Below are 14,791 nucleotides of genomic sequence, written 5' to 3'. Positions count from 1 at the left end.
CTGAGGGATTGCAGACTTAATTTAAGGAATGAATTAAAAAATGAGTAAGACAACTCAGAACTGTTTAGCTCACTGCAGTTTCAAGCAGCGATGCCAGAAACGGCTGGGAGTAAAAATGAAATGATTTCACTACTTTAACAAGTTAGGAACCATAAAGAATTTGAAGGTATCGACAATCATCTTGAATGTTACCTTTGGACCCCAGCAGACACTCAGCTCTCACTTGTGACTCCAAGTAGCTGTTTACATGTGAAAATGACCACACCCTAGTACACTGCTTTGACAGGCGGGGTAAGCCAGGTGACGGTAGCTGGCGGGTCTCATACCTCCATGAGATAGGAACATACCTGCATGCGAAGTCCGGTCCGGCGGACTGGGCGGAGAAATCTACAGTAAGCTCCAATGGGCAGGAAAGCAGTTCTGCAACTCTAAATGGAGAGTGACAGGAGTGATGAGGCACAAAAAAAGTCATGGTCATCCACTGCAACCTGGGACAACTATTCTAGAACCCCCATTCTATTCATATTACTGGACCCAGACTTCTGAGGTGGAGACATTGGAAATGTCCGAGTGCACTGGCTTTTCCACTTTGAAAACTCTCCCACACAGGTTTCCTGTCATCATCGGTTACAACCACCAGTTGTATTGATAGTGTTCTAATTTATCTATATTTTATAGTCATAGTCATACTTTATTGATCCTGGGGGAAATTGGTTTTCGTTACAGTTGCACCATAAATAATAAATAGTAATAGAATCATAATAGTTAAATAGTAATATGTAAATTATGCTAGTAAATTATGAAATAAATCCAGGACCAGCCTATTGGCTCAGGGTGTCTGAGCCTCCAAGGGAGGAGTTGTAAAGTTTGATGGCCACAGGCAGGAATGACTTCCTATGATGCTCTGTGCTGCATCTCGGTGGAGAAGGTCATAATTTGTTACTCAGGTCATAATTTGTTACTGCATAAGGTCATAATTTGTTACTCAGTTAAACAGTGCTTTGTATTTTATACCTTTTTAACTATTTCCATGAAGCTTCATCTAATTGGGTCAGCTACTTAATTGAGCCAAAATGTACTGGTCCCCATGTTGGATTCCAAATTATGCAAGTACATAAAAAATTATAAATTTTGTAGAGTTGACTTATGAATTACACAAAAAAATGAGACTGTAAATGATCACACAAAATGCTGGGGGAACTCAGCAGGCCAGGCAGCATGTATGGAAAAGAGTGCAGTCAACTTTTCGGTCTGAGACCCTTCACAGGACTGGAGGAAAAAAGATGAGCGTTCAGAGTAAGAAGGTGGGGGAAGGGGAGGAAGAAATACAAGGTAGTAGGTGATAGGTGATGCCAGGGTGCAGGGGAGGTGAAGTGAAGAGCTGGGAAGTTGATTGGTGAAAGAGATAAAGGGCTGAAGAAGGGAGAATCTAATAACAGAGGACAAAAGGCCATGGAAGAAAGGGAAGGATCACCAGAGGGAGAGATGGGCAGGTAACGAGATAAGGTGAGAGAGGAAATGGAATGGGGAGTGGTCAAGGTGGGGGGGGGGCGGGGGGGGATTACTGGACGTTCTAGAAATCCATGTGCATGCCATTGGTGGCCACCTTGTATTCCTTCTGAGTAGCCTCGGTCTGAAACGTCGACTGTTTACTCTTTTCCATAGATACTGCATGGCCTGCTGTGTTCCTCCAGCATTTTGTGTATGTTGCTTGGATTTCCAGCATCTGCAGGTTTTCTCTTGTTTGTGAGGGTTTAAATGTATGACTTTCCTCTTTTGTATCATGTCATGACTTGTATAATTATCAGGGTATTCTATCTGGAGCAAAAAAATCTAAATGAGAATGAATAATAACTTTGTGTCCAGTTCCTGTCAGAATTTGATCCTGAAATCAAAATTCACATGAGTATTCCCACACAGTACTGCTATCATACTTTTCTGCTGAGCAAGTGATTTTTCTTTTAAGTCATCCTATGTGATAGAATCAACATTTACTTCTAGCAGCATTTTGTAATATTTACTGACCATAGAAACAGAAAAGAACGTAGCAATTCATATAGTCAAATTGGTTATATTACAACAGCACAGGAATGCACTCAACAGTAGTGAGATTTCATCATGTTTTTTCAAGTCAAGTTTATTGTCATTTAACTATATACATGTGACAATGTGAACAGATTATGGTCTCAAATAATCATCCCTGAAGAAGATGGCAGAGTTTGTAATTGAAACGTTGCTTATAATTGGTACCTGTACTCGGCTTGAAGCAAGAGAGGTGCTTATTCGATATGTTTCTCCGAACCAGGGTGTAAAGCCCAGTTATACATTAAATATTGGAAGGTACAGAACAGATTAACTGGAAACATTTCAAATACGGTGTGGCAGGGAGTTCAAAAGCCTGATGGGCTGAGGGAAGAAACTTTTTCCCCTCCTGATAGTTCTTGTTTTTCTGCATCAGAGTCTCTTGCTTGACGGTAGAAAGTCAAAGACGTTGCTAGGTTGATGGGTGGGATCCTTGATAATACTGAGGATCCTGTGTACGCAGTGCTCCTGATTAAATGTCCTCATTGGATGGTAGGGACACCTCTGTGATCCTGCCAGCCATTCTCACAGCCCTATGTAGGGACCTCCAGTCCAATGCTCAGCTGCTCCCATACCAGATGGAGATGCAGCTTGTCAGGATGCTCGCAGTAGTGCTCCTATAAAATTCACTTACGATGGAGGATGGGAGCCTTGCTTGCCTCAGTCTCCTTAGGAATTGGAGGCACTGCTCTACCTTCTTGTTTGAGGAAGTGATATTAAGGAATCAGGTGAGATCATCCATGATGTGAACTCTCCAAGAACTTGGTGCACTTAACTCTCTACAGAGTAGCCATGTATTCACAGATGGGGTGGTTCACCTGCACCTTCTTGAAGTCCACAATGACTTTCACTGACAATCTGGATTTCTTTTAAGTGGCAAAAAAAGTAAAATGCCCATTGCACATTTGTAAATGAAGTTGAAGTGCAAAGCACGTTGATCAGTGGATAAGATTGGTAATTTGCATTGGCCTGATACAATTATGTTTCATAGGTTCAAAAATAGCAGTAAATCTCTTATGGGTCAAAATTGAATTTCCTTTTCCAGAGTTAATTGCAATTGTGATTAACACATTACTATTACTCAAGTAACAGTTCTGTTTTTTATGCCAGTTTATAGGCGCACATGTATGAGATAACCAGTAACGTTATTTAGGCTTCTAAAATCGACTTAAACAACAAAATACTATAAAAGCACTACAGTGAAATAAATCAGTTGGAATAGGTTCAGGATGATATAAGTCATCCAATGAAAGAAACAATAATTGAAATTGTCACTACATGATCTGATAGTGAGAACGCCACTGGGATTGCTTATCAACTCACTTAATAGTTGTCCCTTCGCTATAAAATAGCAAAATATTACAACTTGACATCTCTCTTCTATTATAGATTTTCCACTTCCTTAATTCCTTCATCTCATCAGTCATTGTTTAGCACATTCCCTACAAAATAGATATGTAAGGTTCAAGTGCCTAAAGAAGAAAGAAAAATATTTACAAAATCACTTTTCTTGGTTTTGAGCATTTGCTTCAATTTTTGGCCTCAAAGTCTTTTGGCATGTATAATATACTGTACTTCATAGTACATAGTTCTTTCTTCCTGTTTACTTTCTGCAGTGTGAACCACTTAATGTTCTATTAACTATTGTAATTGGCGGTGTGGTAAGCTTTCATAATAGCTAACCATTTGAATAATATGAACTAATGATATTTAAGAAATACTGAATTTTGTTATGTTGGTGCTTTTGAGCTCTGTTGTGTACCAGTGACATCTTGTCTGTTCTCTCAACATGGATCCAGAAAATGTTTTCTTTGTCTATCAAATATCCAACTGTCTGTAGTGCTTAATATTGGTTTTACGTGCAGGCTTATTGCCAGACATCTAATCCAACATGGTGCTCTCTACAGGATGTCAGTGGTCTCTGAACCCTGGGTTTCAAACCAATCACTTTGAAGACTCCACACAATGATGCTTTGTTAAACCAGATTTAAATGTTGCACGGAGGGCAAAATAAAGATTGCAGAGGAAAGATTGCTGTATTCCTTTATTCCTAATGAATTGATTTAATACATCTGATCTTAATTTCTGATTTAAAAATAGTCATGATATTTATCATACTTAAGCCATTCTGAGCTTATATGTACAGTATTAAGTACAGTATGTGACCTGCTGTACCTAATTAGATTTTATTTAAGCATTGATGTAAACAAGGGGAAAACAATAAGGACAAATATAGAAATTGTAGCATATAAATTTAGCCTTGAACTGAGATTATAATAGTGGCGAAGAACTGTCCAAATTATCCAGACATGTCATTAAGTAAAATGATGGCTATATTAGATAGTAGTTTAAAATAAATTTCCAAGAGGATGGTAAATCGAAGCAAACAAAGTGGTTTTCACAATTGAATGAAATACCACCATGTGATTTATTTAAAGAAAACAAAGAATGATTAGTATCTCATATTTGAATGGTGGAAACAGTATACTGTATAGTAAAACTCTGATAATCCACTATTCAATAATTCAGATTTCCTGATGGTTCAGAATCTGGCCTACTTTAAACTCATTGGGATTATGGTCCCCACACTCACTTTCAATTTATTGTACTAGTGTCTAACACAAAAAAATGGGTATTAATAGAAGTAATATCCAATAATTGAGAATATCTGCTGCTTCCACAAGCCCTGAGCATGCTGGTTATTGTGAGATGTTGCAATAAAATACAGCACTTTTTATAATCTAAGTGAAATGTCTGCATTTTTATCTAAGGCAGAGGGAGTGATCAACTGCATGTTGCTTGAGATAAATTGTCTTATAGAATGAAGAAGCATAAAAATGGCACGATAAAGAAGCAATATAAAAACACTTGTTTAAGAGGAAAAAAAAGTTAAACTTTTGAATGAAATTTTCATCATCGGCAAAGGATTAACACTTTTAATTGATCTTAAGTAGGGGTTCCTAACCTGGGGTCCATAGACCCCCAGTTAAAGCTAGGAGTTTGTGGCATAAAAAAGGTTGGGAACCCCTGACCTTGAGGAAGATGCCCACACCTGCAGTAATGACTTAACCATTTCATAGTTAATTGGTGTTGGGCGTCAAATCTGGAGGACCTCTGGCATCCAAACTTTAAAGTCCAGATTCTGAGCAGCCATCACATAATTAAAAGAAATTTCACACACAATTATCTGGGAAGAAAAGTAGTCTTAATTTTATGTGGCAAGAAAATAGTAGTTCATGGGAGTGTGACTTGTATTTTGTTTTGTTTGTTTTAAGATACATCTTGTATTGGAAAAAAAGATTTACTGAGCAACCAGTGACGGACTTTTGTAGTGTAATAAGAACCAACTCCCAACGTCCTGAGGGTAGGTTATTATTTACAATAGTTTACTAAGGAGAAATTAATTTTAAATTCAAATTGATAGTTGTTTTCAAATTGTTGATGGTTATAGTCCCGTGAACTAAGGGTGAAACAGGTGATTATAAATGTTAGGTAAGGAATTTTAAATAAGCTCTCAAATAATATTATTAACAGTTTATATTGTTTTAATAGAGGAACAAGCAGACTACTACCTTCTGTGCGATGTTTTACCTGAAGACCGAATACTTCGAGAGCAGCTTCAGCAGAAAAGACTTGTAAGTGATTACGATGAAGAATGTCTCGTGTTTGACATTTATTATCAATAATGTCAAACAGGAGAACATCTGCAGATGCTGAAAAAATCAAAACAAGACAAAACGTTGGAAGAACTCAGCAGGCCTAGCAACATCAATGGAAAAGAGTGAACAGTCGACATTTCGGTCCTGATGAAGGGTCTTGGTCAGAAAAATCAACTGTTTACTCTTTTCCATAGATGCTGCCTGGCCTGTTGCTGAATTCCTCCAGCATTTTGTGTGTGTTGCATATCAAAACGTGGTTTAATTGAATAACTTGACAAGGACACTCAACGATCTTTTGTTAATTGGATATTGATAAGAGTTGTCAGATTAAGGTGTATTTTGCCTGGGTAGAGTCTAATTCAGCTGAATACATCATTGTATTTCTTAATTCTTATTTAAAGGCTATATTTTGTTTTTTGAAGTTATGAAAAACTCTTGTATTAAGCGGCATCATATGGCATTCAGAAATGTTTCAATACCTTTTAAATGTTAAGACCTGAAGTATCTAAATTAAATGTGTAAGTATTATGTAACTGACTCAGATTATTAAAAATCTAGGCATACACAAAATATTGCACGTTGGGCTGTGTTACAGCATATTGTTGATATCAGTCATTCAGAAAACAGAAAAAGTCCACATTTTAAAGAAAATGCATTGCTAGAATTGTTTTATGAAAAGTTATCATTGAAACATAGTTACATTTATGAGTGCAACTAATAGATTATGACTTCACTTTTGTTTTAACTTGTTTATTTGGAAGTTACTGTCTGTAATATGTAATATAGTTATGTGATTCAGGCTAATGCAAAGTATTTACAGCAACTTTTTAAGAGTACTTTTTACAGCTTCTATGTGCATCACTAGGGAGTTAAAAATGAAATGTGCCCAAATCTGTAAGTATACGTGAGGAAGCACCTGAACTTAAAATCTGCATAATTCAGAAAATGTGATGACTCAAGATGTCACCAAACCTCTACAAGTCAAATTCAGCAATCTGAGACCAGCTTGATTCTGGTCATTATGTAAGTAGGCAGCCATCGATCCCAGGGGATCATGGGCTTGCGCCTCTGGTGGGCTGTGTCCTCTCCTGGGCGGGAAGATTTAAAGAACCCGCTGTTGCCCATGCAGTGGGTTCCTCTCTCCACGTCACTGATGTAGTCCAAGGGAAGGGCAAGCGCTGATACAGCTTGGCACCAGTGTTGTCACAGAGGTTGCCAGAGTGAAGTTGTAAACAACATCAAACTGCCTTGGGAACCCCAGCTCTCGATTTCTTCCTCGGGGTTTACTCCCGTAGCCTTTCCCATGGGTGGGTATGGCCACAAGGCAGCGGAGGGTTAAAATCAGGGTTTTCCTTCTCCTTGGCGGGCTGACGAGCCCCACCTGTCTGATGGTCATTATACATACAATTCATAGGCAACTGAATGTAATCATGTTTGTATACATCATTTTTAGAACTCTCCACTTGACTTCCTTCACCTGTTTCTTTCTCATAGGTAACATCTGTCTTCACTTAGAACTTTTAAACTACAATTATTCCCTTTGCAAGCAAACTTATTCCATCCACTTGGTCATTATGAATCCTTCAGTGGCAAAGTCTACTTGACCAGGATGTGTCTTCAAATAATCTTTAGAACAAGGAATGTGAAACAACTGATGAAGAACAAATTCCTGTGATTCACCATATGTATCTTGTTTGAGCTACCATGCTGAGAATGGGCCTTGGAGCTAACCTTCACTTCAGGGTTGTTTGAAAGAACGCTGCTTTTATGTAGCTTGTGGGAAAACATTGTTGCATAATATCTAGAATTGTTTTCTCAGCAAACTCTCAGTTGGAACAACAACTCTGACCTCCAGCAGAAGTAGAATCCATTCCTTGACTTTGTCGGAAATTGTGTAAGCTTAATTTAAAATATTACATATTTTGTTTGGTCAAAGGTTTTCAATTTTCCTATTTCAATGGTGCTTTTGACAACTAGTGGGCCTGTGGATGCCATATACTTTTCCATTGCAATCAGCACACGTGCTGAGTGAATCCTGCACTGAACTGAGCATGATTGAATCCAGAACCACAGTGAAAAGAAACAGCTTGATCTACGGCACAGGTGACTGAAGATCTTGGACAATGCAAGACGTGCCTCATCACTTATCCAAGCTATTTGAGAAGAATTTATTTTTCCCTTCAATTGATTTGATTCCATGTTCTATAGAAGATCTGCAGATGTTTCTTGATCAAATGGTCTGCAGCACAAAGGGCACAACAATGGACAGATGGATTAATCATGTTGTTGTTCAGAGTTAGGCTGGTTACAGCTTGCAAGTCATTTCTTATTACTTACTACAACACACATGGAAGCTATTCTGCTAATTAGATCAATGCCAGTTCTCAGGAGTCCCATTCGCCCTTCTGATTTCCCTATAATTCTGAAACTTATTTCTTCCTTGTCTCTCTTATGTTCCCATTGATTCTTTCCCCACTTAACCTATACCAAGCGGTAATGTGCAGTAGCCAATTAAAATATCAGTAAATTTAAAGAAAATCATTTGAGATATGAGAGAAATCCAAGCATGCAGCAGAAACTCAATGAATCATGTTGAAACACCATACCAGTACTGCTCAGGATCAGGATCAAACCCAGGTCCCTGGAGATGTAGGGCAGCAGCATTAACTATTGTGTTGTAAGTGAAAGCAGGTGTGTGAAGGAGGAATATCAGCTGGGGAATAGAGGTTAGATTGAAAACTCTAGATGTAATATGCATGGCTGCATGCCTGGCAACAGATAGCATGATTAAGATTGAGCTGAGTAGTGAATCTGCAATGTTGTCCCTAAACAATTATTTTAGTGTACTTTAATTTGCATTTATATTAAGAAACACATGAAAATAAGAAAATTATTCTGGCACAATCACTAGCTAATATTATTGTCAAATGAATGCTGTTTGTTCTTCCAATCTAATAAGTTGAAGAAGAATGAGATTCATAGAAAATTACAGGGCAGAAACAGGCCCTTCGGTCCATCCAACTATTTTAGCTGCCTTGTCCCATCAACCTGCACCTGGACCATGGCTCTCCATATCCCTCTCATCCATGTACTTATCAAATTTCTCTTGAAAGTTGAAATCGCAATCTCATCCACCGCTTAAGCTGGCAGCTCATTTCACACTTTCACCATTCTCTGACTAAAGAAGTTTCCCCTCATGTTCCCCTTAAACATTTCCCCTTTCACCCGTATCAATGACCTCCTGTTGTAGAGTCTAGGCTCTGCTTGTCGCTAAGGATGATTTAAATATCTCTGCTGGGGCCCCTATAATTTCTGCACTTGCCTCCCACGGGGTCCAAGGGAACACCTTGTCAGGCCTTGGGGATTTATCCACCCTAATTTGCCTCAAAACAGCAAACACCATCTCCTCTATAATCTGTAATCCATGACCTTGCTGCTACTTTGCCTTACTTCTATAGATCTGTGTCTGTCTCCTGAGTAAATATAGAAGCAAAAAAAATCCATGCACCTATCCTAACTTAGTGGCAGATAAGGTACCAGAGGATTGAGGCTAACTAATGTTCTGCTGTTTAAGAAAGACTCATGTAAAAAAAAAAACAGGAAACTATAGGTCTGTGAGCCTGACATCAGTAGTGGGAAAGTTATTGGAAGGTATTCTAAGGGACTGGATATATGGGTATTTAGATGGACAAGGATTGATAAGGGATAGTCAGCATGGCCTTGTGCAAGGAAGGTCGTGTCTAACCAATCTTACAGAATTTTTTGAGGATGTTACCAGGAAAGTTGATGAAGGCAAGGGATTAGTTGTTGTCAAATGCCTTGCTGAAGTCCATGTAGACAAACTCCCACATGGGAGGTTTGCCAAGACTGTTTACTCACTTGGCATTCAAGATGAGGTAGGAAATTGGATTAGACATTGGCTTTAGGCATTGGGAGAAGACAGAAAGTGATAGTAGGTGGTTGTCTCTCTGACTGGAGGCCTGTGACTAGTGGAGTGCCATAGGGTTCAGTGCTGGGTCCTTTGTTGTTTGTTATCTATATCAATGATCTGGATGATAATGTGGTTAACTGGATCAGCAAATTTGAGGTTGACACCAAGATTAGGGGTGTAGTGGACAGCAAGGAAGACTTTCAGAGTTTGAAGGATCTGGATGAGCTAGAATGGAATTTAATGCAGACAAGTGTGAGGTGTTGCACGTTGGGAGAACCAACTAGGGTAGGTCTTACACAGTGAATGTGAATGTTCGGCTACTGAGGAGTGCTGTAGAACAAAGGGATCTGCGAGTACAGGTTCAAATTATCAAAGCATGTATCCATGTACAACTCTGAAATTCGTCTTCTCCAGTTAGTCACGAAACAAAGAAAGAACATGAAAGTTGTTTACAGGGCAACTACAGCCCCCCACCGCACAAAAAAGAAAAACACCCTGATCATCAAGCCCCAGATCCCCCTCCCCCATGCACAAAACGGAACAGGAACATCGATCCCCAAAAAACAACCCCTCTCCCGTACAAAAAAACTAGCAGAACACAACAGAACATCAGCCCCCAGGAATGTCTCCTCGCACAATGAAACTGAAAAGGTGATTTAAAAAAAAACCACGGAATATAAAAAAACCATAAGTCTGAAACAGTCCGAAGTCCATAAACGCGGAACCACGATACCATCCTATGATGTCACTGACATTCATCAAAAGAGGTGGATGCCACACAAGGCAGAGAGGCCTACCCACCAGCCACAGCGAACCACACAGTGGTAGGCCACTCGCAGATTCCTTCTCCAGCAGCAATCAAAAGGAAGGCAGTCAGCACTGAACTCTTGCTCGCCTTCCATGTTGGCCTCGATGTCAGAATCTTCCTCGATGCTTTAGTCTGCAATTGATGAATGCTTGAACTGGTGAAATGGAGTCGAACATCAGCTGGCAACCCATCTCAAAGTTTCTTCGCATCAAGGCCGTCCAAGTACACACTAGCTTCCCGGAATCTTCTCGGAGAAGGTGCTGGATCACTCAAATGAACTCCAAACTGTGAATCGCAGAAACACATTTAATGTGAAAAGCAGATGTAAAAGAAATAATAAAGACATTTTTGGGAGCTATCTGGAAGATGTCGACTGAGGGAGCGTTCTGGCATCATCTTGATTGAAAAGGTCCGTTATTGAAAGTGGTGTCATAGGTAGATGGGGTCGTTGAGAAAGCCTTTGGCACATTGGTCTTCATAAATTAAGGTATTAACTACGGGAGATGGGATGTTATATAGATGTTGGTGAGGCTTAATTTGGAGTATTGTGTGCAGTTTTGGTCACCAACCTACAGGAAAGACGTAAATGAGGTTGAAAGAGTACTGAAAAAATTTACAAGGGTGTTTCTGCAACTGGGGGACTTGAGTTATAAGGAAAGATTGAATAGGTCAGGATTGAGGGGAGATTTGATAGAGGTATACAAAATCAGGTGGGGTATAGATAAGGTAATTTCAAGCAGGTTTTCTCCATGGAGGTTGAAATCATGGGTTAAGGGTGAAAGTTGAAAAGTTTAAAGGGAACATGAAGGGAAACTTCATTCAGAGGGTCGTGAGAGTGTCATGTCAGTGTGCATGCGAGCTCATTTTCAACATTTAGGAGAAATTTGCATAGGCACATGGGTGGCAGGGATATGGAGGGCTATGCTGGGTGCAGGTCATTAGAACTGGGCAGTTTAAATTTTTCAGCATGGACTAGATGGGCTGAAGGGCCTGGGTTCTGTGCTTTACTTTTCTATGACTAGTAACTTTCCTCTAATACCTTGGGCTCTTCATGTATCTTCATGGGCAGCACCTTATCAAAGGCCTTCTGAAAATGCACTGACTCTCCTTTGTTTATTATGCCAGTTATTTCCTCAAAGAATACCACTAGATTTATCAGGCAAAAGTTCTGCTTAAGGAAACCATGCTGACGTTGGCCTATTTTATCATGTGCCCGAAACCTCACCCTTAATAATAAACTCTAACATCTTGCCAAACACTGAAGTTAGGCTAACTGGCCTATAACTTCTTACCTTTTACCTCCCTCCCTTAAAGAGTGGAGTGACATATGCAGTTTTCCAATAGTCTAGAATCGTTCCAGAATCTAGTGATTCTTGAATGAACTACTAACTTCCATAATCTGTTCAGATACCTTTTCCAGAACCCTGGGATGTAGTTAATCTTGTCCAGGTGACTTGTGTATCTTCAGACCTTTCAGCTTCCCAAGCACCTCTCCTTAGAAATAGCAGCTACACTCACTTCTGCACTCTTAACGCTCTTGGATTTCTGACGTACTGCTGGTGTCTTCCACAGTGAAGGCTGACATAAGATACTTATTGAGTTTATCTGCCATTTCTCTCACACCCATTACTATCTCTCCAGCATTTTTGTATATATAGCTAAGACTTTTGCACAGCACTGTATTTGTCAATGTTAACTGGACAGTGGGTTTGTAAATCTGGCGGGAGAGATGGATGTTGGGAACGGCAAGAGTGGAGCACCGGGGGGGGGGGAGGAGGGGTGTTGGGTCAGATGGCATAGAAGGATTGCCAGTGGTAGGGAGTGGTACGAGTGCAGACACACCCAGCACTGAGACACCAAGCAAGGTCACTTGATTCCAAACAATTGATTTATTGATCATTACAAAACGTCTCTCTGGTGCTTCCTGCTTCCTCCCCTCTCCTTACACCCTTCCCACTCTCAGTCCACAATGGAGACAGACCCATATCAGAATCAGGTTCATCATGACTCAGATATGTTATGAAAATTGTTTTTCTTTTTGCTGCAGCAGTACAGCACAATACATAGAATTATTACACTATTGTGCAACAGTCTTTGGCTCCCTAGCTATATATATATATATGCCAAAGACCTTTGCACAGCACTAAAAATACTTCAGATATCCTCTTTTATATTAGCTAGCTTACCTTCATATTACATCTCTCCTTTCCTTATTGCTTTTTTAGTTTCTTTCTGTGGGTTTTTAAACAACTTCTCAATCTTCCCACTAATCTTGTTATTTTGTATATACCCTCTTTAGTTTTTGTGCTTTCTTTGACTTCTCTTGTCAGCCATGGCTGCTTTATCCTCCCTTTAGAATGCTTCTTTGAGATGAACTGATCCCACATTTTCCAAATTGCTCCCAGAAACTCCAATTGCTCTATCGTCACCCCTACTCGTGTCCCCTTCCAATCAACTGTAGTCAGGTCTTCTCTCATGCCTCTGTAATTCCCTTTACACTGCAGTATAAGACCATAAGACAAAGGAGCAGAAGTAGGCCATTCGGCCCATCAAGTCTGCTCTGCTATTTTATCATGAGCTGATCCATTCTCCTATTTAGTCCCTCTCCCCTGCCTTCTCACCATAACCTTTCATGCCCTGGCTACTCAGATACCTGTCAATCTCTGCCTTAAATACACCCAATGACTTGGCCTCCACTGCTGCCCGTGGCAACAAATTCCATAGATTCACCACCCTCTGACTAAAAAAATTTCTTCGCATTTCTGTTCTGAAAGGGTGCCCTTCAATCCTTAAGTCATGCCCTCTCGTACTAGACTCCCCCATCATGGGAAACAACTTTGCCACATCCACTCTGTCCATGCCTTTTAACATTCGAAATGTTTCTGAGGTCTCCCCTCATTCTTCTAAACTCCAAGGAATACAGTCCAAGAGCGGACAAACGTTCCTCATATGTCAACCCTCTCATTCCCGGAAACATTCTAGTGAATCTTCTCTGTACCCTCTCCAACGTCAGCACATCCTTTCTTAAATGAGGAGACCAAAACTGCCCATAGTACTCCAAGTGAGGTCTCACCAGCGCCTTATAGAGCCTCAACATCACATCCCTGCTCCTATACTCTACTCCTCTAGAAATGAATGCCAACATTGCATTCGCCTTCTTCACTACTGACTCAGCCTGGAGGTTAACTTTAAGGGTATCCTGTACGAGGACTCCCAAGTCCCGTTGCATCTCAAAACTTTGAATTCTTTCCCTATTTAAATAATAGTCTGCCGGTTTATTTTTTCTGCCAAAGTGCATAACCATACACTTTCCAACATTGTACTTCATTTGCCACTTCTCTGCCCATTCTTCCAATCTATCTAAGTCTCTCTGCAGACTGTCCGTTTCCTCAGCACTACCGGCCCCTCCACCTATCTTCGTATCATCAGCAAACTTAGCCACAAAGCCATCTATTCTATAATCCAAATCGTTGATGTACAATGTAAAAAGAAGCGGCCCCAACACTGATCCCTGTGGAACACCACTGGTAACCGGCAGCCAACCAGAATAGGATCCCTTTAATCCCACTCTCTGGTACCAGAAGACCATAAGATATAGGAGTAGAATTAGGCCATTTGGCCCATCAAGTCTGCTCTGCCTAATTTTCCCCTCGCTCCAATCTCCTGCCTTCTCCCCGTATCTCTAAAAATTCCCCCTCCTGTAATCCTGCACAAACCTGATTTTCCCAATCTACCTGCATATTGAAATCCCCCATAACTTTTTAGCATGCGTTTTGTACCTCCTGTTGTAATTTGTAGACCACATCCTTACTACTGTTTACAGGTCTGTACACAACTCCCTTCAAAATTTTTTGTACACTTGCGGTTTCCCAGCTCTCTCCACAATGATTGAACGCCTTCCGACCCTGTGCCACCTCTTTCTAATGATTTGATTTCACTTTTTGCCAACAGAGCATCGCCACCCTTCTACTTTCTGCCTGTACTTTTGATACAATGTGTATCCTTGGACATTAAGCTCCCAGCTATAACCTTTCAGCCATGATTCAATAATGCCTACAACATCGCACCTGCTGATCTGCAAATGTGCTGCAAGTTCATCTACCTTATTCCATATATGGTGTGGTAATTCCGATACATTCGATATTAGCTTCTCCCTCTGAAACTACAGGATGAATTGTATCATATTATCACTGCCTCCTAAGGGTTTACACTAAGCTCCCTAATCAAACTGGTTCATTACACAACATCCAGCCCCTAGTGAGCTTAATCACAAGCTGCTCTAAAAAGCCATCTTGTAAGCATTCTACAAAT

General features: G+C 40.2%; 1 protein-coding gene across 2 annotated transcripts in view; it reads left to right on the top strand.

Annotated features, from left to right (window-relative positions):
- znf277 (zinc finger protein 277) overlaps positions 1 to 14,791 on the top strand; it is a 70,568-nt gene that overhangs the window by 10,796 nt on the left and 44,981 nt on the right. For both annotated transcript variants that reach the window (XM_072267618.1, XM_072267617.1), the window contains exons 3-4: positions 5,358 to 5,446; positions 5,635 to 5,717. In XM_072267618.1, coding sequence (XP_072123719.1) covers positions 5,358 to 5,446; positions 5,635 to 5,717 — 172 coding nt within the window. The remainder of the gene's footprint in view (positions 1 to 5,357; positions 5,447 to 5,634; positions 5,718 to 14,791) is intronic.

Source organism: Mobula birostris, chromosome 9, assembly GCF_030028105.1.
Source record: "Mobula birostris isolate sMobBir1 chromosome 9, sMobBir1.hap1, whole genome shotgun sequence".
NCBI lineage: Eukaryota > Metazoa > Chordata > Chondrichthyes > Myliobatiformes > Myliobatidae > Mobula > Mobula birostris.
The sequence above is the reverse complement of the archived record's forward strand: the minus strand, read 5'-3'. Positions and strand labels throughout refer to the sequence as shown.